The sequence below is a fragment of the Aspergillus pseudotamarii genome, assembly GCF_009193445.1.
Source record: "Aspergillus pseudotamarii strain CBS 117625 unplaced genomic scaffold BDV38scaffold_24, whole genome shotgun sequence".
In the NCBI taxonomy this organism is placed as follows: Eukaryota; Fungi; Ascomycota; class Eurotiomycetes; order Eurotiales; family Aspergillaceae; genus Aspergillus; species Aspergillus pseudotamarii.
In genome coordinates, this window is record NW_022475038.1 from 136,911 (window position 1) to 162,943 (window position 26,033).

General features: G+C 49.0%; 11 protein-coding genes across 11 annotated transcripts; 6 read left to right on the forward strand and 5 right to left on the reverse strand.

Annotated features, from left to right (window-relative positions):
- Positions 1 to 752: 752 nt before the first annotated feature.
- Positions 753 to 2,725, forward strand: BDV38DRAFT_80748 (stearoyl-CoA 9-desaturase sdeA). The gene is made up of 2 exons (XM_032063960.1): positions 753 to 1,139; positions 1,208 to 2,725. Exons 1-2 carry the CDS (start codon positions 899 to 901, stop codon positions 2,335 to 2,337), a joined length of 1,371 nt encoding a protein of 456 aa, XP_031913956.1. The 5' UTR covers positions 753 to 898; the 3' UTR covers positions 2,338 to 2,725.
- BDV38DRAFT_80742 (M3 family metallopeptidase) lies at positions 2,726 to 5,498 on the forward strand. The gene is made up of 2 exons (XM_032063959.1): positions 2,726 to 5,071; positions 5,128 to 5,498. Exons 1-2 carry the CDS (start codon positions 3,114 to 3,116, stop codon positions 5,318 to 5,320), a joined length of 2,151 nt encoding a protein of 716 aa, XP_031913957.1. The 5' UTR covers positions 2,726 to 3,113; the 3' UTR covers positions 5,321 to 5,498.
- A 177-nt stretch (positions 5,499 to 5,675) lies between these two features.
- Positions 5,676 to 6,245, forward strand: BDV38DRAFT_282508 (uncharacterized protein; the record flags this gene model as incomplete). The annotated part of the gene is made up of 1 exon (XM_032059795.1): positions 5,676 to 6,245. One exon carries the CDS (start codon positions 5,676 to 5,678, stop codon positions 6,243 to 6,245), a length of 570 nt encoding a protein of 189 aa, XP_031913958.1.
- A 917-nt stretch (positions 6,246 to 7,162) lies between these two features.
- On the forward strand, positions 7,163 to 8,164 carry BDV38DRAFT_245806 (uncharacterized protein). The gene has a single exon (XM_032054472.1). It carries the CDS (start codon positions 7,815 to 7,817, stop codon positions 8,136 to 8,138), a length of 324 nt encoding a protein of 107 aa, XP_031913959.1. The 5' UTR covers positions 7,163 to 7,814; the 3' UTR covers positions 8,139 to 8,164.
- A 956-nt stretch (positions 8,165 to 9,120) lies between these two features.
- BDV38DRAFT_80877 (putative cytokinesis EF-hand protein Cdc4) lies at positions 9,121 to 10,069 on the reverse strand. The gene is made up of 4 exons (XM_032063961.1): positions 9,591 to 10,069; positions 9,377 to 9,517; positions 9,226 to 9,318; positions 9,121 to 9,166 (listed from the first exon to the last, which is right to left on the reverse strand). Exons 1-4 carry the CDS (start codon positions 9,775 to 9,777, stop codon positions 9,138 to 9,140), a joined length of 450 nt encoding a protein of 149 aa, XP_031913960.1. The 5' UTR covers positions 9,778 to 10,069; the 3' UTR covers positions 9,121 to 9,137.
- Positions 10,070 to 10,751: 682 nt separating this feature from the next.
- Positions 10,752 to 15,483, reverse strand: BDV38DRAFT_270930 (putative C2H2 finger domain protein; the record flags this gene model as incomplete). Its single annotated transcript, XM_032057230.1, has 5 exons — positions 10,752 to 10,779; positions 10,810 to 10,877; positions 10,911 to 13,558; positions 13,630 to 13,824; positions 15,357 to 15,483. The coding sequence occupies 5 exons, from the start codon at positions 15,481 to 15,483 to the stop codon at positions 10,752 to 10,754; spliced, it is 3,066 nt and encodes a 1,021-aa protein (XP_031913961.1).
- A 2,734-nt stretch (positions 15,484 to 18,217) lies between these two features.
- BDV38DRAFT_282511 (nuclear import receptor MTR10) lies at positions 18,218 to 21,662 on the reverse strand (the record flags this gene model as incomplete). The annotated part of the gene is made up of 8 exons (XM_032059796.1): positions 18,218 to 18,306; positions 18,384 to 18,914; positions 18,994 to 19,419; positions 19,473 to 20,753; positions 20,825 to 20,915; positions 21,023 to 21,295; positions 21,348 to 21,440; positions 21,531 to 21,662. The coding sequence occupies 8 exons, from the start codon at positions 21,660 to 21,662 to the stop codon at positions 18,218 to 18,220; spliced, it is 2,916 nt and encodes a 971-aa protein (XP_031913962.1).
- Positions 21,507 to 22,613, forward strand: BDV38DRAFT_80969 (small nuclear ribonucleoprotein E). The gene is made up of 3 exons (XM_032063964.1): positions 21,507 to 22,261; positions 22,313 to 22,403; positions 22,471 to 22,613. The coding sequence occupies exons 1-3, from the start codon at positions 22,118 to 22,120 to the stop codon at positions 22,521 to 22,523; spliced, it is 288 nt and encodes a 95-aa protein (XP_031913963.1). The 5' UTR covers positions 21,507 to 22,117; the 3' UTR covers positions 22,524 to 22,613.
- An 89-nt stretch (positions 22,614 to 22,702) lies between these two features.
- BDV38DRAFT_282513 (5-formyltetrahydrofolate cyclo-ligase) lies at positions 22,703 to 23,544 on the reverse strand (the record flags this gene model as incomplete). The annotated part of the gene is made up of 3 exons (XM_032059797.1): positions 22,703 to 22,824; positions 22,891 to 23,400; positions 23,454 to 23,544. The coding sequence occupies 3 exons, from the start codon at positions 23,542 to 23,544 to the stop codon at positions 22,703 to 22,705; spliced, it is 723 nt and encodes a 240-aa protein (XP_031913964.1).
- Positions 23,545 to 23,897: 353 nt separating this feature from the next.
- Positions 23,898 to 24,802, forward strand: BDV38DRAFT_270933 (protein rot1; the record flags this gene model as incomplete). Its single annotated transcript, XM_032057231.1, has 4 exons — positions 23,898 to 24,011; positions 24,099 to 24,213; positions 24,274 to 24,452; positions 24,512 to 24,802. The coding sequence occupies 4 exons, from the start codon at positions 23,898 to 23,900 to the stop codon at positions 24,800 to 24,802; spliced, it is 699 nt and encodes a 232-aa protein (XP_031913965.1).
- A 266-nt stretch (positions 24,803 to 25,068) lies between these two features.
- BDV38DRAFT_80939 (uncharacterized protein) lies at positions 25,069 to 25,955 on the reverse strand. Its single transcript, XM_032063963.1, has 2 exons — positions 25,673 to 25,955; positions 25,069 to 25,605 (listed from the first exon to the last, which is right to left on the reverse strand). The coding sequence occupies exons 1-2, from the start codon at positions 25,813 to 25,815 to the stop codon at positions 25,200 to 25,202; spliced, it is 549 nt and encodes a 182-aa protein (XP_031913966.1). The 5' UTR covers positions 25,816 to 25,955; the 3' UTR covers positions 25,069 to 25,199.
- Between the last annotated feature and the right edge of the window lie 78 nt (positions 25,956 to 26,033).

The window sequence follows — 26,033 nt, forward strand, 5'->3', positions numbered from 1 at the left end:
CTTACTACCCCAAATGACCGGGAGGGTGAAATCCTTCCAGTGGCTGCTGTCACTCTGAACAGTTTAAGTGTTTGGATATTGTAATCACAGTTCGGGAAGGCTTCTAGCATGCGGAGAACGCAGCCGTTGATGCGAGGTGAGATTCAAAGTTTAGCTGTCGTTCAGTCAGATGGGACCAATCAGACCCATCCCCGGCCTTACCGCCTGCAAAAATGTGAAAATTGTTGGGGATTCAACAGATGGCGAATTGGTAGCGATTGGCCCAAACCAGCCGGACTAACCCGAAGCAGCAGAGCCTGGCCGACATTCGCCATCGAATCACAGGCGGCCCAACAAGCTTACTGGCAGGACAATTGAATCTTCGGCCTCGTCCCTGGTGGCCTTACATAGATATCAGCAATGCTGGAGGTCCGGCTTTGTTGAACGCTGAACGCAGTCATGAACCTCGGAAGCTTATGATCAATTGATTTAACAGTGAGGTATGAATGATAAACGTATCCTGTCAGGCCACTCTTTTCCTGTTTCTTCCATCCTTCCAGTCGATCGCTCAGCTTAGCATCATTATTGCCTGGCCTTGCAGTTCTTCTGTTTTCCCCAACCGCCATCCACCGGTGGAACCCCTTGGGGTGTGCAAGTAAAAGAGCTCCCAAATTTTTTACTCATTCGCCGTTTCTTCTTTCGCCTCCTACCGGAGCTTCCCCACCCTTTTTCTTTTATTTCCATCGCTTTTTCTTCCTCGGTTCTCTTGCCTCCGTTTAAATAGTCCTCCTCTTCTCTCTCCACCTCACCACCTTAACCCTTTCATCTATCAAGAGGGCACCCGTCACCGTCGACAGTTGCCTCGTCTTGGTTCGGGCATATCGGAGGTCTTAAGAGAAGACGAAAAAGCACCGACATCATGTCTGCAAAGACGGCAGATGCTACCCAGCCTCGTGCTGGTGACATCAAGAAGGTTCACATTGCCGACACTGCCATGACACGGAGCAACTGGCACAAGCATGTCAACTGGCTGAACGTGTTCCTTATCATCGGTATTCCTGTGTATGGATGTGTCCAGGCTCTCTGGGTGCCTCTGCAGCTCAAGACCGCCATCTGGGCCGTCATCTACTACTTCTTCACCGGACTGGGTATCACCGCAGGTAGGTTTTGCCCCGATTGGCAGGGATAATTATTCAGGACACGGAAAGCTAACGATTGCTCGATACAGGATACCATCGTCTGTGGGCTCACTGCTCCTATTCCGCTCGTCTTCCCCTCCGTATCTGGCTCGCTGCTGTTGGCGGTGGTGCCGTGGAAGGTTCTATCCGCTGGTGGGCTCGTGACCACCGCGCTCACCACCGTTATACCGATACCGAAAAGGATCCCTACTCAGTCCGCAAGGGCTTGCTCTACTCCCACCTTGGCTGGATGGTGATGAAGCAGAACCCCAAGCGTATTGGCCGTACCGATATCTCCGATCTGAACGAAGACCCCGTCGTGGTGTGGCAACACCGGAACTACCTCAAGGTCGTCTTCACCATGGGTCTGTTTGTGCCTATGCTCGTGGCTGGTCTGGGCTGGGGTGACTGGTGGGGCGGCTTCGTCTATGCTGGTATCCTGCGTATCTTTTTCGTCCAGCAGGCAACTTTCTGCGTCAACTCCTTGGCTCACTGGCTCGGTGACCAGCCATTTGATGACCGCAACTCTCCTCGCGACCACGTTATCACTGCCCTTGTCACCCTCGGTGAAGGATACCACAACTTCCACCACGAATTTCCCTCTGACTACCGTAATGCCATTGAATGGCACCAGTATGATCCCACCAAGTGGAGCATCTGGATCTGGAAGCAGCTCGGCCTCGCCTATGACCTCAAGCAATTCCGTGCCAACGAGATCGAGAAGGGCCGTGTTCAGCAGCTCCAGAAAAAGATCGACCAGAAGCGTGCCAAGTTGGACTGGGGTGTTTCTCTCGACCAGCTTCCCGTTATGGAGTGGGACGACTACGTCGAGCAGGCCAAGAATGGCCGTGGTCTTATTGCCATTGCCGGTGTTGTTCACGATGTGACTGACTTCATCAAGGACCACCCTGGTGGCAAGGCCATGATCAACTCTGGTATCGGCAAGGACGCCACCGCCATGTTCAACGGAGGTGTCTATTATCACTCCAACGCTGCGCACAACCTGCTCTCAACCATGCGGGTTGGTGTCATTCGCGGTGGCTGTGAAGTCGAGATCTGGAAGCGCTCTCAGAAGGAGAGCAGCGACTACGTCCGTGACAGCACCGGTCAGCGGGTCATCCGCGCTGGTGAACAGGTTACGAAGATTCCCGAACCTATTCCCACTGCCGATGCAGCATGAAGTCGCTATTTATATACTTTCCTGTGATGTATGATTGTCTTGATATTGCATTCTTTTTTCTCCACGGGTCATGTCTTTATTTAGCACCATGGGCGTTCATTATACAACACTTAATTGTATGGGATTCGGAGTTGGGTTTCGGTTTAGCAGCAAGATGACGAGAGACTTGATTGAGTCGAGGTTTATTCGCGTCCTTTATAAAAGCGACAGGGTCAGAACATACTTACGTGTTCAACGAAAATAGATGATGATATCCACCTGATATATTGTGCACATTACCGTAGATCTTGGTAGACCGTCCTTTCTATTGTATTCATCATCCTAGAGGACTCCTTTCTTATTTAAAGTTGAAGTTCAATTTTGCGGTGGGAGAGAAAAGTCACCTGGCATCGCACCAGCTCCACAGTTTACTAGCTTGCCGTTAGCGCGGGTCCAACTCCAGTGACCAAGTAAATACAACCATAGACTGCAGGTCACTATCAGTTCTGCATCACCACTGCAAAGCCACGTATTCTTCTGCTTGAATCAATTCTTCTTACCCCACCTCTCCAATTTCTACCCCTCCCACCATTCCCGCCTTTCGCTCCGTTTTTCTACACGCCCTCGTCCTGTTTGTGGGCGTTCTACTCATCACCGTGGCTCCTCCGCTCCGCCTCTCGTCCCCCACTTTCAGACTCTCCTCGGTATTGGGCCATCTCCGTGGCTCACGACTGACTACACCTACACTATCCCCTACGGCGCTGACGAACCTCCGGAAATCCCTCACCACCGCGAGTATGGCTCCAGAACACTACCGCCGCCCTCCTCAGGCCCCACCGGTCTTCACAGCAACCGCTCAGTCGATCGTTGACGATGCCAAACGCCTCATTGAGGCATCCCGCAAGGTCCAGGATGAGGTTGTCGCCAATGTGAAGCCTGAGTCGGCTACATTCGACTCGGTGCTCAAGCCGCTGGCCCATGACGAGAACACCATGGCTCTGGAAGCCCACATCCTCAGCTTCTACCAGGCGGTCTCGACCGAACAGCAGTTACGCGATGCTTCATCCAAGGCCGAGGCAGAGCTGGACGAATTCTTCATCGAAACAGTCATGCGCGAGGATGTTTTCAAGCTTGTGGATGCCGTGCTGAACAAGAACGAAACTCTTGACCCTGAATCTCGTCGCCTCTTAGAGAAGGAGCACAAGGGTTACATTCGCAATGGGCTGGGTCTCCCCGCCGGACCGAAGCGGGACCGCTTCAAGGAGATCAAGAAACGTCTGAGTCAGATCAGCATTGAGTTCCAGAAGAACTTGAATGAAGAGAACGAGGGTCTCTGGTTTACCCCCGAAGAACTGGGCGGTGTGCCGGAAGACGTGCTGTCAGGATTGAAGAAGGGTGAGGGAGAGAACGCCGGCAAGCTCTGGCTGACCTTCAAGTATCCCGATCTTTTCCCGACTATGAAGTATGCCAAGAACCCCGAGACTCGCAAGAAGGTGATGATCCAGAACGAGAACAAGTGCAACCAGAACGTACCTCTCTTCCGGGAGGCCATTGTCCTGCGCGATGAGGCTGCTCGGCTTTTGGGATACCCGAACCACGCAGCATTCCGCATTGAGGATAAGATGGCCAAGACACCAGAGACAGTTGACACCTTCTTGGGAGATCTGCGAAGTCGCCTGACAGCCGGTGGCCAGAAGGAGATCAGGAGTCTGCTGGAGCTGAAGAAGGATGATATTGAAGCTCGTGGCGAGTCCTTTGACGGCAAGTACTATCTGTGGGACCACCGGTTCTACGATCGTTTGATGCTGGAGAAGAACTACTCGCTGGACCAGCAACAGATTGCTGAATACTTCCCTCTCCAGACTACCATTGAGGGCATGTTGAAGATCTTCGAGGAATTGTTCGGCCTGGTGTTCGTAGAGATCACCAGTGATGACCGGGCTAAGGTAGCTCCCTCTGGCAAGGGAAGTGACATTGTCTGGCATGAGGATGTGCAGATTTTCAGCGTCTGGGACGATGAGGGCGAGGGTAGCGGATTTGTCGGCTATCTCTATCTGGACCTTTTCCCTCGAAGCGGCAAATACGGCCACGCGGCCAACTTCAACCTCCAGCCCGGTTTTATCGACAAGGACGGCAAGCGCCGGTATCCTGCCACCGCCCTTGTGTGCAACTTCACTAAGCCGACACCGAAGAAACCCAGTCTACTTAAGCACGACGAGGTGGTGACATTGTTCCATGAGCTGGGTCATGGTATCCATGACCTCGTGGCCAAGACCATTTACTCACGGTTCCACGGAACTAACACCGTGCGTGACTTCGTCGAGGCCCCCAGTCAGATGCTGGAGAACTGGTGCTGGACCCCATCACAGCTCAAGTCGCTCAGTAAGCACTACTCGACGCTGTCACCCGAATATCTCGCCGCGTGGAAGGAACAGGCCGGCGACAAGCCCGAGCCGGCCGAGCAGATCCCCGACGAGGTGATTGAGAACCTGATCCGGACGAAGCATGTCAATGATGCACTGTTCAACCTGCGCCAGCTGCACTTCGGTATCTTCGATATGACCGTGCACGAGCCCAAGAGCCACGAGGACATTGAGAAGCTGCCGATCTCGGCCACCTACAACCAGCTGCGCAAGCAGATCACCCAGATGGACGGACTGGAGAGCTTGGGCCTTGGCGACGAATGGGGACACGGTGAAGCGACTTTCGGACATTTGATCGGTGGCTACGATGCCGGTTACTACGGATACTTGAGGTACGCTTGCTTGATTCCTTCCTGTGGTATTAACATTCTTGCTAATGATGTAACAGCTCCCAAGTTTACTCCACCGATATGTTCTACACCGTCTTTAAGGCTGACCCGATGAACCCTACTGCCGGCCGACGCTACCGCCACCAGGTCCTGGAGAAAGGAGGCAGCCAGGACGAGATGACGAGCTTGACGGAATTCTTGGGCCGTGAGCCCAAGACCGATGCATTCTACAAGGATATGGGCTTGGCTTAGGATTAATATTGATACCTAGCGATATATACACGATTCAGAGAATATAATGAAGTTTGAAAGAAGAAGACAGGAGCTAGGAATGTTTGTACGATCAAGTAGATGTCAGGATAAATAGATACATACATACTCAGTATAAATTGTAGCTCCGTCGCGCCGATCAATCTTATCGATAAGGCGCACCAAAAGCTCTTCTTCAGCGTCCACCAACATCTCCACTCCAGCATTATAATCACCTCAAACTAACACCACAACCCATTTACTCGCTCAATTAACAGAAACTCACACCACAAAAAAAGCCATACCAAAGCCGAGCCAGAAATAGAAACACCACAACCACCCAAAAAAGAACCTCAAAATGTCCACCCCGGAGGACCCCCAATCACAAACTGAAGACCAATCCTTCCAACAACAACAGCCAACAATACAATACCGACTCCCAGTCCACACCCACCACTGCCGCTTCTGCAATCACCTCCTCCTAGCAACAACCCGCGACATCTCCTCCCTCCCGCGCCGCAAAGACCCAGCCCAAGACAAAGCCATCATCCTCCCCCTCCCAACATCAAGCACCGCCGAGGACTCAACCCCCAACCAACAAGAACACTACACCATCCTCCTTTCGACAACGGTACCGGATCGCAAGGCGACGCTCGTACGGCGCGAGGACGGCTTTGAGAAGAGATTGTTTCTGCGGTGTGGACGGTGTCGGGTTGTTGTGGGGTATTTCTTGGATGGGGTGCTTTTCCCAATGACATCTGTTGCTGCCTCTGCTTCTGGGGGTGATGGGGAGGCAGAAGAGGGGGAAAGGAAGGAGAAGGTTGTTTATTTGCTTCCGGGGGCGTTGGTGGAGACGGGGGTTATGGGGGATGAGGCCAGGTTGAAGGGGGTTGATGAGGAGTGGAGGGGGTGGAAGGCGGAGGTTTAGTATGTGTATCTTAATGTATATTGATTAACGAATGCATGTGTATCCCTAACTTGTGGTGTATGGAGTATGGCTCGTGTTTATTCATACGTGAGGTGTCTTATACCACTGAGTTATACATTCCTTGCCTTTGAGTTACTTCACTGTTATTAACATGGGCAATGTGTTGCTGGCATACAGTACCAACATCTCTAATCAATATAAATTCATTGACTGGATGCACGAACTGGAATTGTATAACTAGTACCCCAGATCGATTTCACAATATCATAGACAGTGCTCTAAAAACAAAAGATTCACTATCCTCAATATTACCTCCACAGTCAAGCCAGTTTATTAAGGAACATCAGAGGACTAACTTATACTCACTACCTGGCATTATCAGGTAGGACAACACGCAGTATATTTCTCCAAAACATGGCTCAATAAGCTAACAGATCTATCTATACGACACAACCCCTTGTATGTACCAGAGGAACAATCTAGGCGTCCAAGATCTCTCCAGAAACAGAAGCACTACATGTAGATCTCCTGCAGAAGATTTATGAAAGTGTTCTATCTAAACCCAATCCTACTTAGATAGATACAGCTCAGCACTGCCACATTTTGGGTGCAGGGATGTGAATCCCTACACTGCACTTCCAGTCTCTCAGAGAGATGGAGGTCAGGACTGCCACGCTAGGCATACTGGTGTAGAGCGGGGCTTTTAGCATGCTATATGGGCCTGTGGGCTGCATTGCGGAGTACACTGCACTTTTAGGCCCTGGGAGATCTGACTCAAAACTCTCCCTAGTAGTTGAGGTTAGGTATATCATATTTGCGTCGAGCCCAAAAGTAAGGTGATATTGGACGATTTGCCTGGGGCCACTGCCGATGTCTGCCTGGGCCACTGCATTTTTAGGCGCTGGGAGAGGACAGTCAAGATTTCACGATTATCCTGATTGGTGAGTCATACTATGCCTAATCAGCCTCACTTTCACGGTCCTTTACCTGGAGAGGCAAGATCTCACAACTATCCTGAATGGTCAGCCTTGACACTGCATTTTTAGTCTCTAGGAGACAAAGGTCAGGAAACCTATACACGCTACCAGTTATAGGTCAGTTCTATCATACTTCTAGACTTATCGAGGTTCAATACAACCCTATTATACACCTACACTGTACTTTTGAGGTATGGAAAAGGATATTCAGAATCCCACACCCACGCTAATAGATATAGAACAGGTCTATTACAATTCTAGACCCATTACAGTTAACATAATAATTAGCACTGCCTGTCTATCCAGCGTGTCTATCCAGTGTGTCTAATTTTCCAGCGTATCTGAACCTGTAGTGCACTTCTGCCCTGGGAGAGGATGCTCAGGATTCACCATCCACATTGATGGATGAAGGTTAGATATCGCTGCCAAGATGGAGTTGCACAGCCATGTACTGCATTTTTAGAGCCCTGGAGAGGATGGTCAGGTTAAATCATCCATATTGATGGATAAAATAGCCAATGGGTGGGTCTGTACTGCACTTTTAGGTCTCGGGAGAGGTTGACCAGGGCTTTACATTCACACTGATAGATACATGAGCAATGCCAAGTCTCTGGTCCTGCTACCTGCCAGTACACTCACCGACCTGTCCTGCACTTTTAGGTCACTGGATAGGCTAGTCACTGGTCAGATTGGATACATTCACCCTATTAGTTCTAGCAGCCAGTACACGTCAGTTCTAGGCACTAGGAGAAGTTGGTTGGAAATTATTATCTACACTAAAATGTGCAGGCCAGGTCAACCACAACTACCGTCTAAAATACGTACTTTCCTGCAAACCAAACCGTACTGCACTTTTAGGCTCTCTCAAAGCCTAGAGGTTGATTTAGATCCATCATTAATGACTACTACACTGTAACTTTAGGCTGCTGGAGGGCTTTGTCGGAATAAATGGTTTGAGTCTTTGTAGTCTTGGCTTAAGTTGCAGGTGTTTCTGATGTTGGGGTTCACTTCAAGCGACAGTATGTATATTTCTGTCTGGATATGGACTAGTTTTGCTACTATCAATAAATTTCCAATGCCTTTCCTCTCTCTCTCTCTCTCTCTCTGTTTTCTTTTTCTTTTTCTTTTCTTTTCTTTTTTCTTTCTATTTGCTATTTATTATTCTCATTAGTTTACAACTTATTTTTATATATTTTATTTATTTATTTCCTCCTATTTTCATATGAAATTTCACATAGCAGATGGTATTGTATCTCAATCCTCTAGGTAAGTTGTATTGCCTGACTATTTGCTCGGATCGGTATTTCAGTACAATATGTAGTAAACATATATTTGGCGGAATAAACATCCGTAGAATTAAACCGAAATGATAGCTACCCCAATTAGTTTAAGAGAACGACTTGTCTATCACCTTGAAGGGTTATATCTCGTTTATAACTTAGGATGGAATATATAAAAGTTGCGAGACTGATATAGCATGAGAGACTTTCTTGTCGGTTGGGTAGCCTTGCATGGTATGCCACTTGGATGTACATATGTACTTCTGGATGTGCGTGTGGGGATCACTTTATGTTATTGGGGGCAGTCGTGCCGTTTTGTAGAGGAGGTCTATGTCTTATCTGGTTGGTTTCAGACTTGATCTCGCCATTGTGGTGGGGTTCGTTCTACCTCTTTAGGTGGATATACATGGTCGCAAAAATAGACCTCTGTCGGCTCTACGTCATATCAAGTATCATCAAGTCAAAAGCGTATATGGACTAGTGTGAATTTGTGCAAATATCTATGCTACCATTGCTATTGCTATCCATATCATATGAACCCGATATACAATACAAACGAACTGAAACTTAGCCCAACTCCGCCCCTCGAGCGATTCTCATAATATCATAGAACATAGGGTATCGTGTATCAATCATCAGTTGGCCAAAATGGTGCGAACGAGGTCTAGATTTGCACGCATTAGTTCGGTCTCTATGACTGTACCTGGGGATTCAGTAACCTACCGGTGTAGTTAATCTCACCCGAGCTGGTATCAACCGCCTTGAGAAGCTCATCGACCTCCTCGTCCGACATCTTCTCGCCCAAGTTCGTCAGAACTGCCCATGGTTAGCATCGCGGTCGTCTTGCACCACGTCCTGCCATCTTAATACGTACTGTATCGAAGCTGACCGACCCCGATAAACCCGGTCATATCCTTATCGAACACCTGGAACCCGCGGCAGTATTCTTCAGCTTCACCCGGGTCGCGGAAGCCGCCTGGACGGTTGAGGACCTTCACGAAAGAGTCGAAGTCGACTATGCGCATGTGACTCATTAGATTTTATTTTCCCTATACACTAAGATCGAGGCAAGGTAAGGATAGACATACAATCTCCGCCGAGGCTCTTCTCCAGATCGGCGATCTCAGCGAGAGTAGGATTTTGGCCGCATGCGCGCAGAAGGTCACCGAGGGACTCCAGGGAGACCTTGCCGGTGCCGCGCTTGTCGAAGAGGGAGAACGCTTCTTTGTAGTTGGTGGAGGCCTGGTCGTCGTAATTATTGTGTGAGCCAGTCATTTTGAACGCCAAATGCGATATTCAACCAAAGAAAAGATTCCAAGCACAGGGTGACGGATGAGGGAGATGGAAAATGCAGGTATAATGGGGAGAATGAGGAGGGGAGGATTGTTGATGGAATGGGTCGGAAGAGGGCGAACCAGGGATTGCGCATTGAGGTTGAGGGGCGGCAATTCAATCCAATCGATTCATTGGGGACCGAGTGAGGTCTCGCCCCGGATCCAGTAGGAGGTAAACAACCACTTTCTGCAAGCTCTTGGGGCATCCTTCACCTCGCTGGCCATGTTTCTCTTGCCACTATTCCAAGGGATTGCAGAGCAACAATCGGACGGGGGCCACGTACCATCTTTTCGATTTGTTATGGAACGCTTGTGAGGGTGATTCCGGAAATGGTATAGAGTTGTGTAGATTGCTGCGAGGGGGGATGAATGAAGGCAGGGATGGTTGTAATGGAGAATTGACGGTTGACCAGCACGTCAAAGGCCAGAGAGTTACCAAGGAACAGATTGGACTGGAATGTTGATAAGAGTGAAAAGGCGGGATGGAGAAAAGGAGAAAGTGGAGTGTCCGTTGTTGTGGTAACCGTTACCTTATTGGGAACCCAGACCCTTGCCCATTTGGGACGTCATTCCAGATCGAGTCGAAGACCAAAAAAAAAGATATCATGTGATTCTTCATACCGCAGGACTCTTGCTTAATACCAGTAGACGAGTCTATTCTAAAACTCAGAGCTACTCTCCAAGAACCTTGAATCATACAATTATCGCATGCAGAAGACAACGCTTATCCCATTGGTATCACCGCATAATCATAACCCATGAACAGACCAAAAAAAAATAATATATGTACATAACACAAAATGAGAAGGATATCAACCAGCTCCCAAAGAAAGAACAAAAAACCCCCTTGAAGCCCGTACGTACACAGGAAAGAGTCGAATATGTATAAAGAACCCCCGGGAAATGTATCAATGCTTATCGGCTCTTCAACTTCTCAATACAACTGCTCAACAACTTGGCCGCCTCCGCCAACAGCTCCCATCGCGTGTTGACAAACCCATCCCGCAGAATCATCAGCATCCCCAGACACTGGTTACGACCCTCCATTGCTTCCAGGTCGTTAGGTGAACGCACACCTCCCACCCGTCGGAGATACTCTTGCATATCACGGCGCTGGTCCGCCACCGTGGCTAGCTTCGGCGGAGAACGAATCGGGCCCTCTAGAGCGTATCCATAGCACCAGACAACCAATGCCGCAACGTAAATCACCCATGGTCGGTTGAGAAGATAGTCATCCCGTCCTGAGTAAAGCTCCCCTTCCTCCGACTCGCCGCTCAGCAAACACTCGGAGAGAAACTTGAGGGCGTAGAAAGTCGCGTCTCGCGCTGACGCCTTTGTGGCCCATCGCTCGGTCATCTTCTCACGCGCGGCATTGTAGTCCCTGGCAGTAATAGCCCTTCCCATGAGTCGGGTGGCACCGCCGAGGATTTGGCAGTCGACGATATCGACGTGCGACGCCATGTGAGCAAGACCGTGCAGCACGTCGCGGGATTCAAAGACGTTGTCGTCATCAAGTGGATGCTGAACCCGATACCCCGGGAAAGGTGGCGGTGTCCCAGCTTGTCCCAACGCTTCGTCGAAATCTCGTCGCCAATTATCAAAGGCCCGCAGTAGCGCAGCTCGCCATTTATCTCGACCACCCAGTGCCTGAGGGACTCCCAAAGAACTGACTTGGAGATCTCGCTGGTTCATATGCCAACTGACGCTGAGGAGACCCGCCATGAGAATAGTCCTTCCGAAGGCATTAGTCCGGACTCGTTGCCCATTAAGTGTCCGTTTGAGGCCATCCAGAAACATAACCGGCTTCACCCCGTTAGCATGGAGGCTAGCCTGCACGCGCGCCACTTCGGCAGCACTTGTCGCTGACCACAAAGCCTCATCGCAGGGCAAGGGTAGCCGAAGCTCATGCGCAACCATCTTAGCCGAGTGGCCGAACATGGTGGCATGGGTGGAGTCCAAAACGAATGCGGCGAACGCCACTCGCCGGGTAGCCTCCGCTTTGATCCAGTGCGTCCACGATTCATCCGCAGAGAAATCCTGTGTCGTCGTCGAACAGGACACCGACCGGGCCTGCCGGTCGTCTCTCAAGCTCGCGGGCGAGTCGAACGCGGAACGTCCAATCAAAGAGCTGCCGCGACGCATCAGGGTCAGAGTGGTATCATGGTGAATATGAGCCCGTTCATGTAACGCACGAGTAGAGTACATCTTTTCGTAAACCTCGAGCAGCAAGAGGGCCTGGAAGACCCACAGTTTGGCAGGCGGCCGGAAATCAGCGTCCATGAAGAGCTCCCACCTAAGGTGCCATACAATGAAGTCTGCCAGCTCGGATGCTGCTTCGGTTAACTCTGGACCATGAATCTTGTCTAGCGTGGATGCGCCAATGGCTATAACGATCAGGAGAAGCAAGTTTGGCGCCTGGTCGGCGAAAAAGGTGGGCCGATGCAGGATGGGTAGCTGAGAATGGAAGTGATACCAGTACGATCCAATGTACGTCTGCATCATGCGCAAGCTCAAAACGTGGTTGTCATCATCCATATCACCATCCATTAGAGCATCCTTGCGCTTGGCCACTGCTGAGTAGGCGGCTTCATTAAAGCGGGTCGCCATGAGATGAAGCAGTTCCTGCCGCTTTTCCTCCGATATAATGGCGCGGGGTGAACCGGGGTCTAGAATGCTGGTAACGCTCATGGGATGGTGGGGCGGGATTACGCCGCTCAAAAATGTCCCATAAGCCGGATCACCCAACAAGAATTGATTCTGTAGTTGCGTAGGGTCCATGTAATTCGGCATCATGCCGGTCGCTGCAGGGTAGCTCATAGACGACGATCCGGGAACGGGTTCATTAAAAAGCCATGCCGTAAAATCTTCCGCCATAGCAAAAGGGGATCTGTTGTATGATTCGCTGCCAAAGATCGGGTAGACACAGTTGGCCAACGAATCAAAGCCAGGGTCCCCAACTGTCGAGCCGGGAGGTATCATTCCCGACATCGCATCAAGGGTGCTCATGTTGGCTGTTTGGTCAAGAGTCGCCGGTGTAGAAGTTGTTGCAGGGGCCAGAGAAAGACCTGAGTAACCATTCACGGGCATTTGCATACCAGCCTGGGAGGTAAATGGTACCGTATCAGCCAGAGACGACCCATTGGCATCTGTTGGCAGTGATGAGTAGGCTCCATCAGCACCTTGGGATTGTGTGGCGGATGTCTGACCGGGATGCGACTGTGCGTCATGATGGATTTCACCGATGGAAGTACTTGTCGGGTGATGGTTGCTCAACGCTCCATATGACGTTTTATGTAGTTCGGAGGGACTGTAACTCGTCGGTACTGGGGGGGAGCTTTTCCCATGAGTGCTTAAGCTATTTGACCGGGGGAAAGTGTTTTCATTCTGTGATGGTAGTATATGATGTTGGTAGCTAAATACGGAATTCAGGCCGACAGAGGGAGATGATGACGACGAAGGAGATATTGGAACGACTCCGTTAGACTGAGCATTTGGCATTTGCGTAGGTATGGATGGAGGTGTGACGACAGTCGCTTGGCTGACGTGAGGTACATGATGTGGGCTCTGAGGCTGGTTGGAAGCAGCTTGCGCAAAATGATCGCGTTTTTGAAGCTGAGAGCCCTGGGTGGTGTGACGTTCACGGTGTCGAATGCAGAGGTCTTGTCGAACGAAGGAGCGGTAACAATCAGGAAAATCACATCGATATATTTGCTTGGGAGTATCTGAGCCATCAAAGAGATCAGTCAGCGATCACTTCTTTTGATAACCGTTGTGGTGTGGGGTTTTCACTTACGGTTCAGTTGATGCCGGTATAGATGCTCCGCACGCGAATAGCTTTTCCCACACCCTTCGTGTGTACATTCAAATTTACGGTCTGTGTTGACCTTTCGAACCCTCTTCCTTTTCTTCGGGGCGCCATTGACAGTGATCGTATCGTTATCCATGATCTCAACTTCTCGTTCTCTGCGGATGCCTTTTGGCCCTTGGTCTAGACCACTGATTGTACCAACCGCCAAGGTCATCTTCAGTCGGTCCAACCGAGAAGTATTGAAATATTCACGGCCGTCCGTGCTTCCTTGACTTCTCGGTCGCCCAAAACGCACAAGACGTGGACCTGCGGCGAACGGAGAGCTACCGAATACGCCGGGGCATCAGACCGGGCGATGACGGCCCGAGTCCGGGTGGAATGGAGGCGAATATGAGGTTTCACGGAGAGGTTAACAAGCAGAGCAATTTGCCATGGACACGGAATATATTAAAGGGTCGTCTTTCTTGCCCGGGAGTAAAGTTGCGAAGGATAGCGGCGGCGCAAGGACGAGTTGAGTAAAAACCCCGTGGGGAAAATCGTGTGGACGGAAAGCCGAAGCGTTCCCGAGACGGCTGGGCAGAGAAAAGGATTGTCTCCGAGCTGAAAACTCTACTCCGACCGAGAACTCAGAGCGAACTTCGCCGGTAGAAAATCCGGAAACACAGTGTTCAAGTAGGAGAGAGAGAAGAAGAAATCGCAGAGGTGGTGGTATGATCGCTAGGAGCGATATGGGATAATAATTGGAGAAGGTAAAAGGCGGAGAGAGAGACCGCACGGCAAAGTTTGAAAAGAGGGGAAGGCGATAGGAAATATATCAAAGTACACTTTTTGTACTGTAACAGTCAGATCGGTCGTATACAGTACCTCCTCAGTACTAGTACTGCTTCCCAACAGAATGGGCAGCGACAGACGAGCTCATATAGAGTATTGAGCGACTGAAAGGATTCAATTCAATCAGTTCAATTGATTCATGAAAAATAGAGAAATTAGAAAAAAAATTAAAAAATAGAGATAAAAATAAAATAAAAATAAAAATAAAAATGAGAACAATTTTCTATCTCGTATAAGGATAGCCACTACCATTTCCATGACTCCAAAGCAAGTGGGGTATCTACTTCCTTAGGCTCTAAACATGTTATTATTGTCTAGTTCTTTTCGTGGTCAGTCGGCATTTCATGCATCAAGTGGATTCGCTCTACTATCCCAGCCAAATGAATATCAACCCTCATCGCCAATCTTTCCCCATCTCCGCTTTCTTTTCTTTTTCCCTCCAGCACTAGAACGTGTTTTAAGTTCCAGTTTCGCGACTATCCCGGCTTTGATATGTAAATCAAACAGCGGGAAATCACCAAGTGTCAAAGGAAAAAGCAATTAGACTGCCAATCACTTCTCAGAAGGGACGATGAGAGGGTATCGTGGGTTTTGCGCGTCCTTTCCTGTCTACTAGAGGTGGCCTTGTTTTGTCTGTTGAAGCGGGTAAAGAGGAGATCGTGCATGGGTAGAAAGGACGATCGTCATGAGATTAAGATCGATTACGATTAAGGATTTAATTAATTCATGTAAGAAGAACTGCACCGAAGTATTACAGAATGCAACTAGAATCTTAGCCAGCCAGTCAGAAGCAGTCGGTTTCAGCTGACATGACGTGCTGTACCCTACTCTAAAAAATATCGTGCATCCTTTCAAAAATCATAGAGCCATTCTATAGGTACTATCCTGACGCATTACCTGCCAAAAAATTTCCCCTCCATCGGAAGCAGGGTTGAGAATGATATTTAGGGTTTGGAAACCTTGTGACTGACAAGACGACACGGTGCCTGACATTCCGGGTGGAGACATATCGATGGACACTGTCGAAACACTACCATACTAACCCATCTGAGATCTGCTTCGGGACACATGCAGCCTGCGACTAAGGATCCTCATCGTTTGCGCTCAAGGACAGTGAAATAGACGCGGTTAATGCGGATAATTGTGGTCAAGTGAGCATGGATGGGACCATCTTCCCGTTCCATCCTTTCGTTGGTGGGCTAACCATAGCAGTTATTCGTTGATAACTTGGACTAAACTGACTCACTAGCCTCGTAGTGGCGCTCCCTCGAGAAGTAAAACAAGCGATCAATGCTTTCCAACTCCCATTGTGGGCCTGTTGATTGCCTATATGGCGGGGTTGATCTGCATTCCAAGATGATATTTAGTGCGTGTTGCTGTGGCTGAAAAGAAAATTACCGGTGTAGATCTACACGCTGAAATCCCTCATGCGCGGAAGAAAGCGAGTAAAGCAGATGCTTGAGGAGAAGTGCATGAGTACTTTGGCCAGGCGTTGAGGTCCGCGGAGGAAGATCAACACGGCTTGTTGGGAGCCTATATTGCTTTTTCCTTCAGCCTCGCACCTCGCTTCCTAAAAGAAGGCAACCTAGCAATGATCCCCAGCCTAAATTTCTGTTTTTGACGGTTAACCCGGTATAAGAATAATCAATTCTAATTTTTCGCCAAAGTATATCGTAAGTAGAATAATTAATTTAGGAACCGAAAATACCTGAAACCGCTAAGGTGTTCTTGACTCAAGACGATCGTTCACTGGTACCTGATGATCCCAGCGCATGAACCACCCTCCGCTCGAATGGGGACCACTGATGATCTATCTGATAAGGAGATCAGTGAGATGTCTCCGTGGTAAAGACATATTAGGCAGGATCCGAGGTATGTACGTAACTGATATGCATATATATTGTCCGTCTGCATCTGACAGATATGACTCTGGGTGACAAAATTAGTTCTTGACGAAAAGTATCCGTAGCCCGTACCAGCGCCCCGGTACATACTTAACGTCAATAACATACACGAGCACACCATGTTACAGGTATCATACTGAAGGTTCTTGCAGACAATAGTAGGCAAACTAGTATGTAGTCATATCATGTGCCCCCCTTACCTGTCTTTCGGAGTTACCTGTCAAACGAATTCTCCCAGAGCACTGTCCTATGGCTCGAAAGCACGTTGTAGGAATTTTTCATTAACCAGTCAGTCCGCATCAGGAAGAGAGGGTGTAAAAAAATAGAAAACAGAAAGGGAAATGACAGCAGATCGCAGAAAGGCAAATCTCCCCACCAGCACCGCCATTGAGTAGCGTCCTCCAGACCCATACTACGACTTTCCATGAAAATTTCCAAGCTAATTCAATCCCGGTTAACCCAATGCGAAGTTCGAACACCTACGCATCAGGAGATCGCCATGCCGAATCAATCCATAATATCGCCCCCAGTCCTAGTTCACCAGCCACCTCGCGATGGTCTACCTAGTCTCCAACCAGGATGCCCACATTTGCTCGGCCAGTTTATCCTACTTTCCCATTCTTAGCGGGTACCCGCCCCGAACTCGGGCGATAGAAAATGATAGACCTGATGATCACCCGACTGGGTACCTGGTGTTAGCATGCTTGCCTAGTCTGGAGCCGGCTGTTCCCTAGGCTAGCGATGAGACTGCTGGGGAATTGTTGAGATCGTACAAGATGCTTGTGTATTTTGGAATTCGCTCGTTTACTTTCGCTAAGGGGTCTCGTGCCGAGTGCTTTTCGACTCCTGCATAAGCCTCAGCCTGGCGATCCTTTCCCCTGGGCTAACAAGTTGAAGTATTTCGATCATTGGCCCAGAGTCTATGTTGAGTTGCACCACTGTGATGTATAGGTGAGTCTTCTGGGAAGGCAATTATCAGAGAGGTGCGTCATTTTTCTTCCCTTGACGCAGCTTGTACATTGCTACCTGGAGATCTCACCCAAGGCATACCATTTACGCGGCTCTGTCTGAAACAAGACTATCGACTGCATCTGGGGAGAAATGAATCATGTATACTAATGCCAATTACTTGAAGGGGAAAGGTTGCGTTCATCATAATAAGAAAGTGGCTAGAGACAACTCACCAATCATTTGAGATGTATATCTGCCCCAGACTGGTCAGCATTATAATGGAGATGACCTCATTGGTGATCGTGATCGGTCATGGTCAACGCATTTCTTTTCATTGGTGATCTCGAACTTGAAGGAAGATCCCATGCATAGGGTCGGTTGGTCTTTTACCAACTAGTTGTGTTTCAGGATATGATTAGGATATGCCATGTGCTCTTGTTGAACCCGATACCGGAGCTTCTCTTTACTGGTAGAGACAGAAAGCGTAAACCTGCCATACCATTCCATGTCTACCTCTTCCAATCATGAATTTTGACTATTGTACTGATGTATTACAATGGGCTATTGCGAGTGTATCGCTGTCCCAGACCCAGTGACTGCGAGATCATCCATCAAACGTCATGCGAAAGGACCGCATGAACTAAATATAAACATGTACAGGTACTGGGGTAATCTATGGTTTGTATTTTTCTTAGTCGAGGGGGCTGCTTCTCAACGCTTCGTGTACTGTATTGCTTGCTGATCCCATGGAGTGCACTAAATTGCATGGATTGGCATTTCCCCCAATCTACCACAGGGGCCAATCATGGGTGGGCGATGAGCATCCCCAGTCCCGACCTCCTCAGCTGAGCTGTTTTTGACTTGTTGAGTCCTGGTCGATGAAGAACTTATCCGCTAAACCGAAACCGGGTGGCCTCCAACCGGCCCAACCCTTCTCGAGGCGCCACATTTCGTCGCCGATAGGAATTCGTAAAGTCTGCGATTGTTAGCTTGAGGGAACCGACACTAAAAGAAAGAAGAAGAAGGGAAGAAAAAGGGTAAGGTATGTGTTACCTTGTAGAAGAGTACGGATTTTGCGGATTTCGCCAGATTGTACTCGGTCGGATATCCCCTTTAGCAGCCGCTCGGCCTCACCAGCCTTCATCGTACCCGCGGGCAACATCTGGAGAGTAGATTGGAACCAAGCCCCAGCCTCCTGTGGCATCAAGTCGAAGAGTGACATCATCACACCGGACGCATCTGGGAAACATTCTGCCGGGAATGAGAACAACATTCCTGTTAGAATTCGCTGCGAAAGCACTTGTCCCTGGGACGCAATCAACTGTTTGACTGCCTCGCGAATTTCTGGAGGATTCATATACGGGTTACCATCAGAGGTGGTGAACTCGGACACTGCGGGCTTTTCGAAAGCGAAGCTAAACAGGTCATGGTAATAATGTAATGTGGCAATAAGAGGGTCGATCTGCTGCAAAGTAAGGGCGCTCAGGGCTGCAGAGAAGATCGGCACAGAGAGGGATGAGGTGATGCACTCTTTGGGGTAGTACCGAACAGCATCCGAAGAAAGACGATAGAAGTCCTCAATTACTGTTATGGATGATTGGGATCAGCAATGGAAAAAAGAAAAAAGAAAAATAGGAAAAGAGCAGGTTCGTCTAGTGCTTACCGTCAGGCAGGTTCTCGGGGGGTAAGTCATTGAGAATACGCAAGAAGGCGATTGCCTGTTGCTCGTAAAATTGGAAGACGGCACGACTCGTGCCTGGGTCGACGAGATCAGCGCCTTCAGAAAATTCCCGCACGACTGCATCAGTGGCCCACAAGAAGCATCCTTCTCGCGAAGCTTGGAATCCATTTGCGAGGCTCTCTGCTAGTGTAGGTAGTAATGGAGTCATGGCTGTTCGGTAGGAGATAAGCATATTCCTCCAGCAGCGGCACACTCGCTCCAGAATGGGAGTGGATGAAGTAAAGTTCATGACAATAGTGGTCATGATGGGCAAGACCTCGCCACAATATTTGACAGCGGGATTTTCCTCGCGGGGTGAAACATAAGGATTCACTACTAGCACGAAGATCGTAATCAATTGGAGATGGTCTGTGGTGAGAAAATTAGCAGGCCGATTTTCATGAATATCCGTGAATACGTACCAGCGACAGCCCGTTGGCCCTGTTCGTCCTTCGCATTGTTTGCCAAGTTCATGATTCTAGCCATGATCGGGTCGCAGAACATTTTCATCGTCTCATAGATCTTCTCAAGTGGCTGCACTGCAACCACAGCAGCCACACCCTCAGTCACCTCTTCCTGACTTGCTGGCTTCAACTTATCAATAACAGACTCATAGAACGAATGGAGTTGAGCAATGTGTCCGCCGAGCAATTTTTGACAGTCAGTACCCAGGAACTTGAAAGCCAGAGCTGCGGCCTGAACAACTTCCGGGGAGCTGTGCTGAAACCCAGAAATAACATAGTTTAGCTGTGCCTCAAGAGTTTCCGGGTGCTGTGCTGTCCATTCCGTATAGCGGGCCAGGGCCATGATGGCCTGGAATCGAACCTTCTCTTGGTTCGGTATTTGTGTTATGAGAGGAATTACCTGCGGGAGAACCTGGCTTTCTTCAGGGTCAACCATACGGCCCATGGCTCTCAAGCTAAAGAGCGGCGCTTCAAGCTCTTGCCAATTTGGAACATGTTCATCGCTAGCCTGAGAGGCGTATTTGGATATCCACTGCTGAATTAACTGATACGCCTTGGTCAGACATTCCGTCACTCCGATCACAGCACAGCAGTCTTTGAGGACATCTCCCATCGAGTGTCGGTAGTGACGAAATTTCTCTTCTTGTTCCCGGTCTCCACCAAACAAATCGGTCTCACCCTCTTCTGGGCGGGGGTACTCAAGATGCTTGACCATAACATCCACCAGCTTGGAGAAGACATCACTGTAGCTTACCCGTGCATCGGCATACCGCTCCAGCGTGACGTATTGCTTCAATTCATACCAAAAAACGAAAGTTAGTGAAACGGCGTCGTGTTCCCAGTCTCGTGCGCAGCATTCTAGGACAGCCTCCACGAGGCCCCGGAAATCGGATGGTAAGCGGGCGATCAGCACAACCCAAGCCTCACCAGCCTCTGCGAAAAGCCTGGTAATGCCTCTGAACGCATCCGTATCCTCGGCCTCCGCAGCCTCGGCGATCTTTGGACGAAGGGACATTAGGCGTGGATATAAGGTCTGTATAATCGGCAGTGAGTCGTCCACCTCCCGAGTATCCCTATACAGGGTGCAAACACTCTCCACTGCGGCTTCAAATGACACGTCATCGTCAAGTGCCTTGAGAATGACATCCAACAAGGGCGATTCGACAATCTTCGAGGCGGGGATCTCGCGCATCCAAGATGTAATGCAGTCCAGCAGACGAGGATTGGTAGATGCAGTTGCTAAAATCGGTATAAACTTTAGCACATGTGTGAATTTGGGTCGCGAAGGATATTAAGGAAGGTGTACATACGTGATGACTGAGCATACTGAATTAGAAGGTGCATCACTTGCTCTGCATTGTCTTCCAAGAGTTCTTTCGTCCTGAGCATGAGGTCGTCTTCCTATTAATGACATATGTTAGAGTTTGGTTATTAATCGCACGAAGCAGAGCCGTTGCTGATTGCGTGGAAGATGGGTAGGTAGGTGGGATAGTGCCTGTCGAACATACACTTAGATTGATTTTGCGACCTTCTGTAACTTCTTCCGGAAGGATTCTCAGGAATTCCAACACGCAATCACCAGCATTACTTCCCAATGCAGAGCCGACAGTAGCGAGGACATCCTTCCACCCAGTCATCTGAATGGCGAGGCTCGCCAAACATACGCATAGTTGTGTCTGAATGGGGCGAGGACCCGATGCAAAGGCGACGAGGAGATTCATCACCGAGTCCCTTAGAGCGGGTACAGACTCTGCGGGCAGCTGGTCCAGATCGAACATGATCTACAACAATCAGCATCCGGGTACTTCTTCCATTGGCCATGGATCGTTTCACCTTTCCTTTCAGCGTGGTCGCAGCGAACAACTTGGCCTCGACAGGAACATCGGGAGACTGCAATAATTCATGGGTAATTGTCCAGGCTTCAACCTAGAGTATGATTCCAGGTTTGTTAGTAAGAACACATTGGGCTGAGGCGAACTGGTACGGAGAAGGGGTGAGGGGTCGGGGGTAACGGACTGATTTCTGGAATTTCTCGAGAAACTCATGAGCATGCGCCTTATCGGTTCTGGAAACATTTCCCTGCATTGTAGCGACCGCAGCTAGAACAGGGCCAAAGGCCTGTCCTGTGGTTCCCTCCTTGCTGGCCATCGTCGATTGGAGTGGGATGTTTTGGTTGAGGGAGAATAAGAAACGGAGATGAGGGGTCAGCCAGGCCGGAGGCTTAACACCTATGGAGTACAGTCATGAATACTCATTAAATAACCCCTAAAGAAGGTATGCAAGGAGAGGCCCAGGCACAAGAAAAATCATTCAATAGTGGTGGATGGGGAAATCGGGTGAATGACCGTATAGTAGAGGTGGGATGTGGTGACGCCTGAACCCAAAGGGAAAAGTTGGTGAGCCGCAGCGAAGTCCCGAAGCGGTTTGAATCCGCCAGAGTTAAGCTCTCTCTCTTCCTTCTCTCATCTTGCCCGCCAGCACTAAACCAACCTCCAACATCCGCGCAAACCATCATAATAGCTTTCTACCAGTCGCTTGAGTACGGCTCATCGATCGCTCCTCCTATTTGAACCCGTCCCTTATTTCACTCATCGCGTATCATCATGGCTGGTCGTGGAGGCGGTGGAGGTGGTCGCAAGACCTTGCTCGCGCCGATTCATTTTATTTTCAAGCTTCTTCAACAGCGCTCCACCGTTTCTATTTGGCTCTATGAGCAATTGGCTTTTCGTATAGAAGGCAAGATTAGGGTATGTGGTCGTATATGAGCAAAAACCGTGATAACTGGCTGACTTGATCAGGGATTCGATGAGTTTATGAACCTCGTCGTTGATGATGCGGTGGAGGTCAGGCTGGCTACAAAGACCGAAGAAGAGAAGCGCCGGCCTCTAGGTATGGAGCTAATGTCTATATCTGTTTTTACCTAGCAGTTAGCGGGCTAACTAGATTTCTCGTGTAGGCCAAATCCTACTTAAGGGAGATAACGTCTCACTCATCCAAGCCGTTCAGTGATCATAGAGGCCGCAGGAAGCATACGGAAAAGAAATTTCAAAAATGTTTTGCCAGGCTACGACAATATCTATTTCTCTTTAATCATGTCTTTTTACGGGTTGCCGCTGGGAGACACTCTTGCACATCAATTAAATACACGGAGTTCTGACACGAGAGGGAATTCTTTTTTGGGCTACAAATTAGTAGTGACGGACGAAGCACCCATTGTCGCCGACGATGAGAACATCTACTGGCCAGTCATGGTTTGCAACGGGTATCTGTTCGGTCGAGGGCAAAGTTTGCTCCTTGAGAGAGAGGGCAACTGGGCGAAGGTTAGGCAAGAATAAAAAAATCTGTGCTTCTTCATGCGTTGGGAGGGCTCTCTTACCAAGTAAAGGCATTTTTGGCGTCGTTGTCTTACTCTCAATCTCTTTGGAGTACCTAGTTAGAAAATGATCATAATATCCTTTACCATGACCCAGCCTCCTAAATTCATGATCGAAGGCCATTCCTGGCATGACAATCAGATCTAGTCCCCAGTTTCCATCTGCAGTTTTCTCGGCTCCTGAGGGGGAGACTCCGAGACCGCCGAGGCAGTTCTTTCTTGTACCAACTTGGGTTTTCGCGAGAGATGGAATTCCCCATTTGTCGGGGGTGAGAGAATTGAACTCTTCCATGGAATTCAAGGCCAACATGTCCATGATGGATACCTTCTGCTGCGTCGATGGCAGCTCCACATTATGGATATAGGGTATGAAGACCTCTTTGCCATTTATCAATGCATCTTGCACAATGGCTGTAGTTGATAGCTCTCCCGACGGCATTGACAAATAAACTCCAATCCTTTTTGCATTTTGGTACTCAGTTAGAGAGAACAGCTTGTTTGTGGCAATTCTAGCTATAACGTGTCAGCACCTTTGATTATGAGTCAAAAGCGATAAGGTCTCTGACATTGATTGACAATAGTATCTGCGGGGATCTTTTGTAGGACATCACGCATTTTTCTGCGAAGGTCTTTCTTAGCTGTTTGTAGACCAGCCATCATGTTGCTACGACGAAGTGTTAAAACCCTCGGAGTGATGTAGGTTGGATATTGGATGTTGATGGTAGGTATACTTAAGTACTTAAGAGTGGCATGTACGGCGTACTCCACGGCAAACTACTGGATCTGGCGATGTTTGTCAACTTTGTTTCGGAGTTAATATCAGTGTCACGGGCGTGGCTTGGCACATTGGCTTTTTTAGGGTGATTTGCGTGGTTGGATCGACGGTTGTGCCTGGAATATGCTCCACAGAAACGGCCGTGGAATTGGACCCTTCCTGGGATTCCTTGATCCTTCCTTTGCTACAACTCCCAAGTATCTGTTGATATCTGTCCCACGAACATATCAGAAAAATGCTTGCGGGATACCTTTCTCTTAGTCTACTTGCTACAGCTGTGAGCGCTGCAAGTATATCTGACCTCGTGGGCACTTGGTCAACAAAGTCCCGCAAGGTTGTTACAGGTCCGGTATGTTCTGCATCGCTTTGTTTGTTTATCAAGGCCATCGTGTCAACACTGGTCCTAAGCTAATATACGCTTTCTTCCACTTTATAGGACTTTTATGATCCGATAAATGATAAATTCATTGAACCGAACCTCACTGGTATCTCCTACTCTTTCACAGAGGATGGGCACTATGAAGAGGCGTACTATCGCGCCGTTGCCAATCGTCAGTATTCCACCGTGCACCAGATGCTTCGACTGTCTAACATGTCTGGATTATGTATAGCTGTGAATCCTTCGTGCCCTAAAGGCATTATGCAATGGCAACATGGAAAGTTCGTCTTGAACAGCGACGGATCCCTCCAGTTGACGCCTATTGCCTCGGATGGTCGCCAGCTAGTTTCAGATCCTTGTTCCTCAAATCTAGCAACATACACTAGATACAATCAGACAGAGACCTTCAATGTATCTTTCTACCACACCTTTTAATGCTGCCCTCGCTAACCCCGTCTCAGTCTTTCCAGATTTCCAAAGATCCTTATCATGGCATTCAACGGCTGGACCTCAAGAGTTTTGATGATTCACCAATGCATCCGATGTACCTTGTTTATCAGCCGCCGCAGATGCTGCCAACAGCGACCTTGAATCCTATGTCCGAGACGGGGAAAAGTAAACGTCATGTCGCCCGCGATACGGACCGGTCAACTGGAGTGAGAAACCTGATCACGAAGGAGGAACTTACTAACCCTGACCGGTGGCTGTGGGTTGGGGTGTTCGCGACTGCTCTAGGTGGCATCACCTTATTTTACTCTTGAGAAGCCAGAAACGTCCGATGCCTTAATCAGTCGGCTTCCCAGTGGCTATGGAGTTCGGTAAACATGTCAAATGGAGATGCTTGGGATGGTATATCAATGGTTGGGATCACTGGAGTTTTTGCATACAATCTGGCGCTGGAGGAATTTCTTCGGTCTGGCGTTTAATCATCTAATATTATCGGTATACAGGCCAGGGTTATCTGCCCCTTCTGAATGTATGGGTTTACGCAGTTCATATAGGTATAATGATTCGTGATACATAAAGGCGCGTAGCTCAGGTTTGACCTCTGGACACGTTTCACCAAAAGGAACCTGACCTTGGATCTATGGCAACATCGGAGTGAAGTAAATTTACAGTTATACAGTAGCTAATATACACACCGCTCAATTCATGTCTTTAGAGGGCAGAAACCGCCTCTCTAGCAACCTTGGCGACCTCTGATCTCTCCGCTGGCTTGCCGTCGAAGGCACCTCCGGGAGCAAACAGTGATTTGAGTAATGTCCCGATCTCGACCTTCTGGCCAGCCTCCTTTAACCTTGAGATTTCCTGTGCCACAATCTGCTTGACATCATCTAGGCTTATTGTCTCTACCTGGCTTGCATACTCTTCCAAAATCGTGACGTTCTTTTCCTCAGACTCTTTCAGGTCAGGCCGGTTGTCGTCAGCGAATTGTTGCGCTGCGTCTTTTGCGCCTGCCATACGCTTCCGAATCAATGATAAAAGTTGCAAGTCAGTTTGGATCGGCGATGAGGTCTTCAAGGAGTTATTCGTTTCGGAAATGATGGCGCGCAGAACGTTCAACCTGCAATTTCATTGTCTATGTTAGCCGTCGCGCTTGGAAAGGTGTGTACGGCATGGACTTTACGTACCTCGCTGTATCTTTGGCACGCATAGCAACTTTAAGGTCGGTCCTGATTTTAGCCATCAAAGGCGGCGTAGACGGGCTGCTAGTTGAATTCCATCGTACTGAGCGCAGGCTCAGTCGAGCTGTGAGTCTTTGAGGGCGGAACATTATGTGATGAGATCGAAGAAATGCAAATTTGAAGCAATACTTATTGACTAGAGAAGTGATTTCCTCGATTCTTAAAAAAGTGGAATTATATTAGATATGTTCCGTGCAATTGAGGCGCAAGGAAAATAATGAAAGGACCTTTGTCGGCGGAAAAGGCGGAGAGCTCCTTCGAGGTTAAGTCACGATTAAATCTTCGGGCCCGTGCACAATTTTGTTTC

Excerpts from the sequence above, each read along its gene's own strand:
- BDV38DRAFT_80748 (XM_032063960.1), top strand. The coding sequence starts at position 899 with ATGTCTGCAAAGACGGCAGATGCTACCCAGCCTCGTGCTGGTGACATC. Across the intron at positions 1,140-1,207 it reads CGGACTGGGTATCACCGCAG|GATACCATCGTCTGTGGGCT; the intron begins GTAGGTTTTGCC and ends TGCTCGATACAG.
- BDV38DRAFT_80742 (XM_032063959.1), top strand. The coding sequence starts at position 3,114 with ATGGCTCCAGAACACTACCGCCGCCCTCCTCAGGCCCCACCGGTCTTC. Across the intron at positions 5,072-5,127 it reads GGTTACTACGGATACTTGAG|CTCCCAAGTTTACTCCACCG; the intron begins GTACGCTTGCTT and ends ATGATGTAACAG.
- BDV38DRAFT_245806 (XM_032054472.1), top strand. The coding sequence starts at position 7,815 with ATGAGCAATGCCAAGTCTCTGGTCCTGCTACCTGCCAGTACACTCACC.
- BDV38DRAFT_80877 (XM_032063961.1), bottom strand. The coding sequence starts at position 9,777 with ATGACTGGCTCACACAATAATTACGACGACCAGGCCTCCACCAACTAC. Across the intron at positions 9,319-9,376 it reads GGTCGGTCAGCTTCGATACA|TTCTGACGAACTTGGGCGAG; the intron begins GTACGTATTAAG and ends AACCATGGGCAG. Across the intron at positions 9,167-9,225 it reads GGGTGAGATTAACTACACCG|ACCTCGTTCGCACCATTTTG; the intron begins GTAGGTTACTGA and ends GTGCAAATCTAG.
- BDV38DRAFT_80969 (XM_032063964.1), top strand. The coding sequence starts at position 22,118 with ATGGCTGGTCGTGGAGGCGGTGGAGGTGGTCGCAAGACCTTGCTCGCG. Across the intron at positions 22,262-22,312 it reads GTATAGAAGGCAAGATTAGG|GGATTCGATGAGTTTATGAA; the intron begins GTATGTGGTCGT and ends TGACTTGATCAG. Across the intron at positions 22,404-22,470 it reads AGAGAAGCGCCGGCCTCTAG|GCCAAATCCTACTTAAGGGA; the intron begins GTATGGAGCTAA and ends TTTCTCGTGTAG.
- BDV38DRAFT_80939 (XM_032063963.1), bottom strand. The coding sequence starts at position 25,815 with ATGTTCCGCCCTCAAAGACTCACAGCTCGACTGAGCCTGCGCTCAGTA. Across the intron at positions 25,606-25,672 it reads CGTGCCAAAGATACAGCGAG|GTTGAACGTTCTGCGCGCCA; the intron begins GTACGTAAAGTC and ends ATGAAATTGCAG.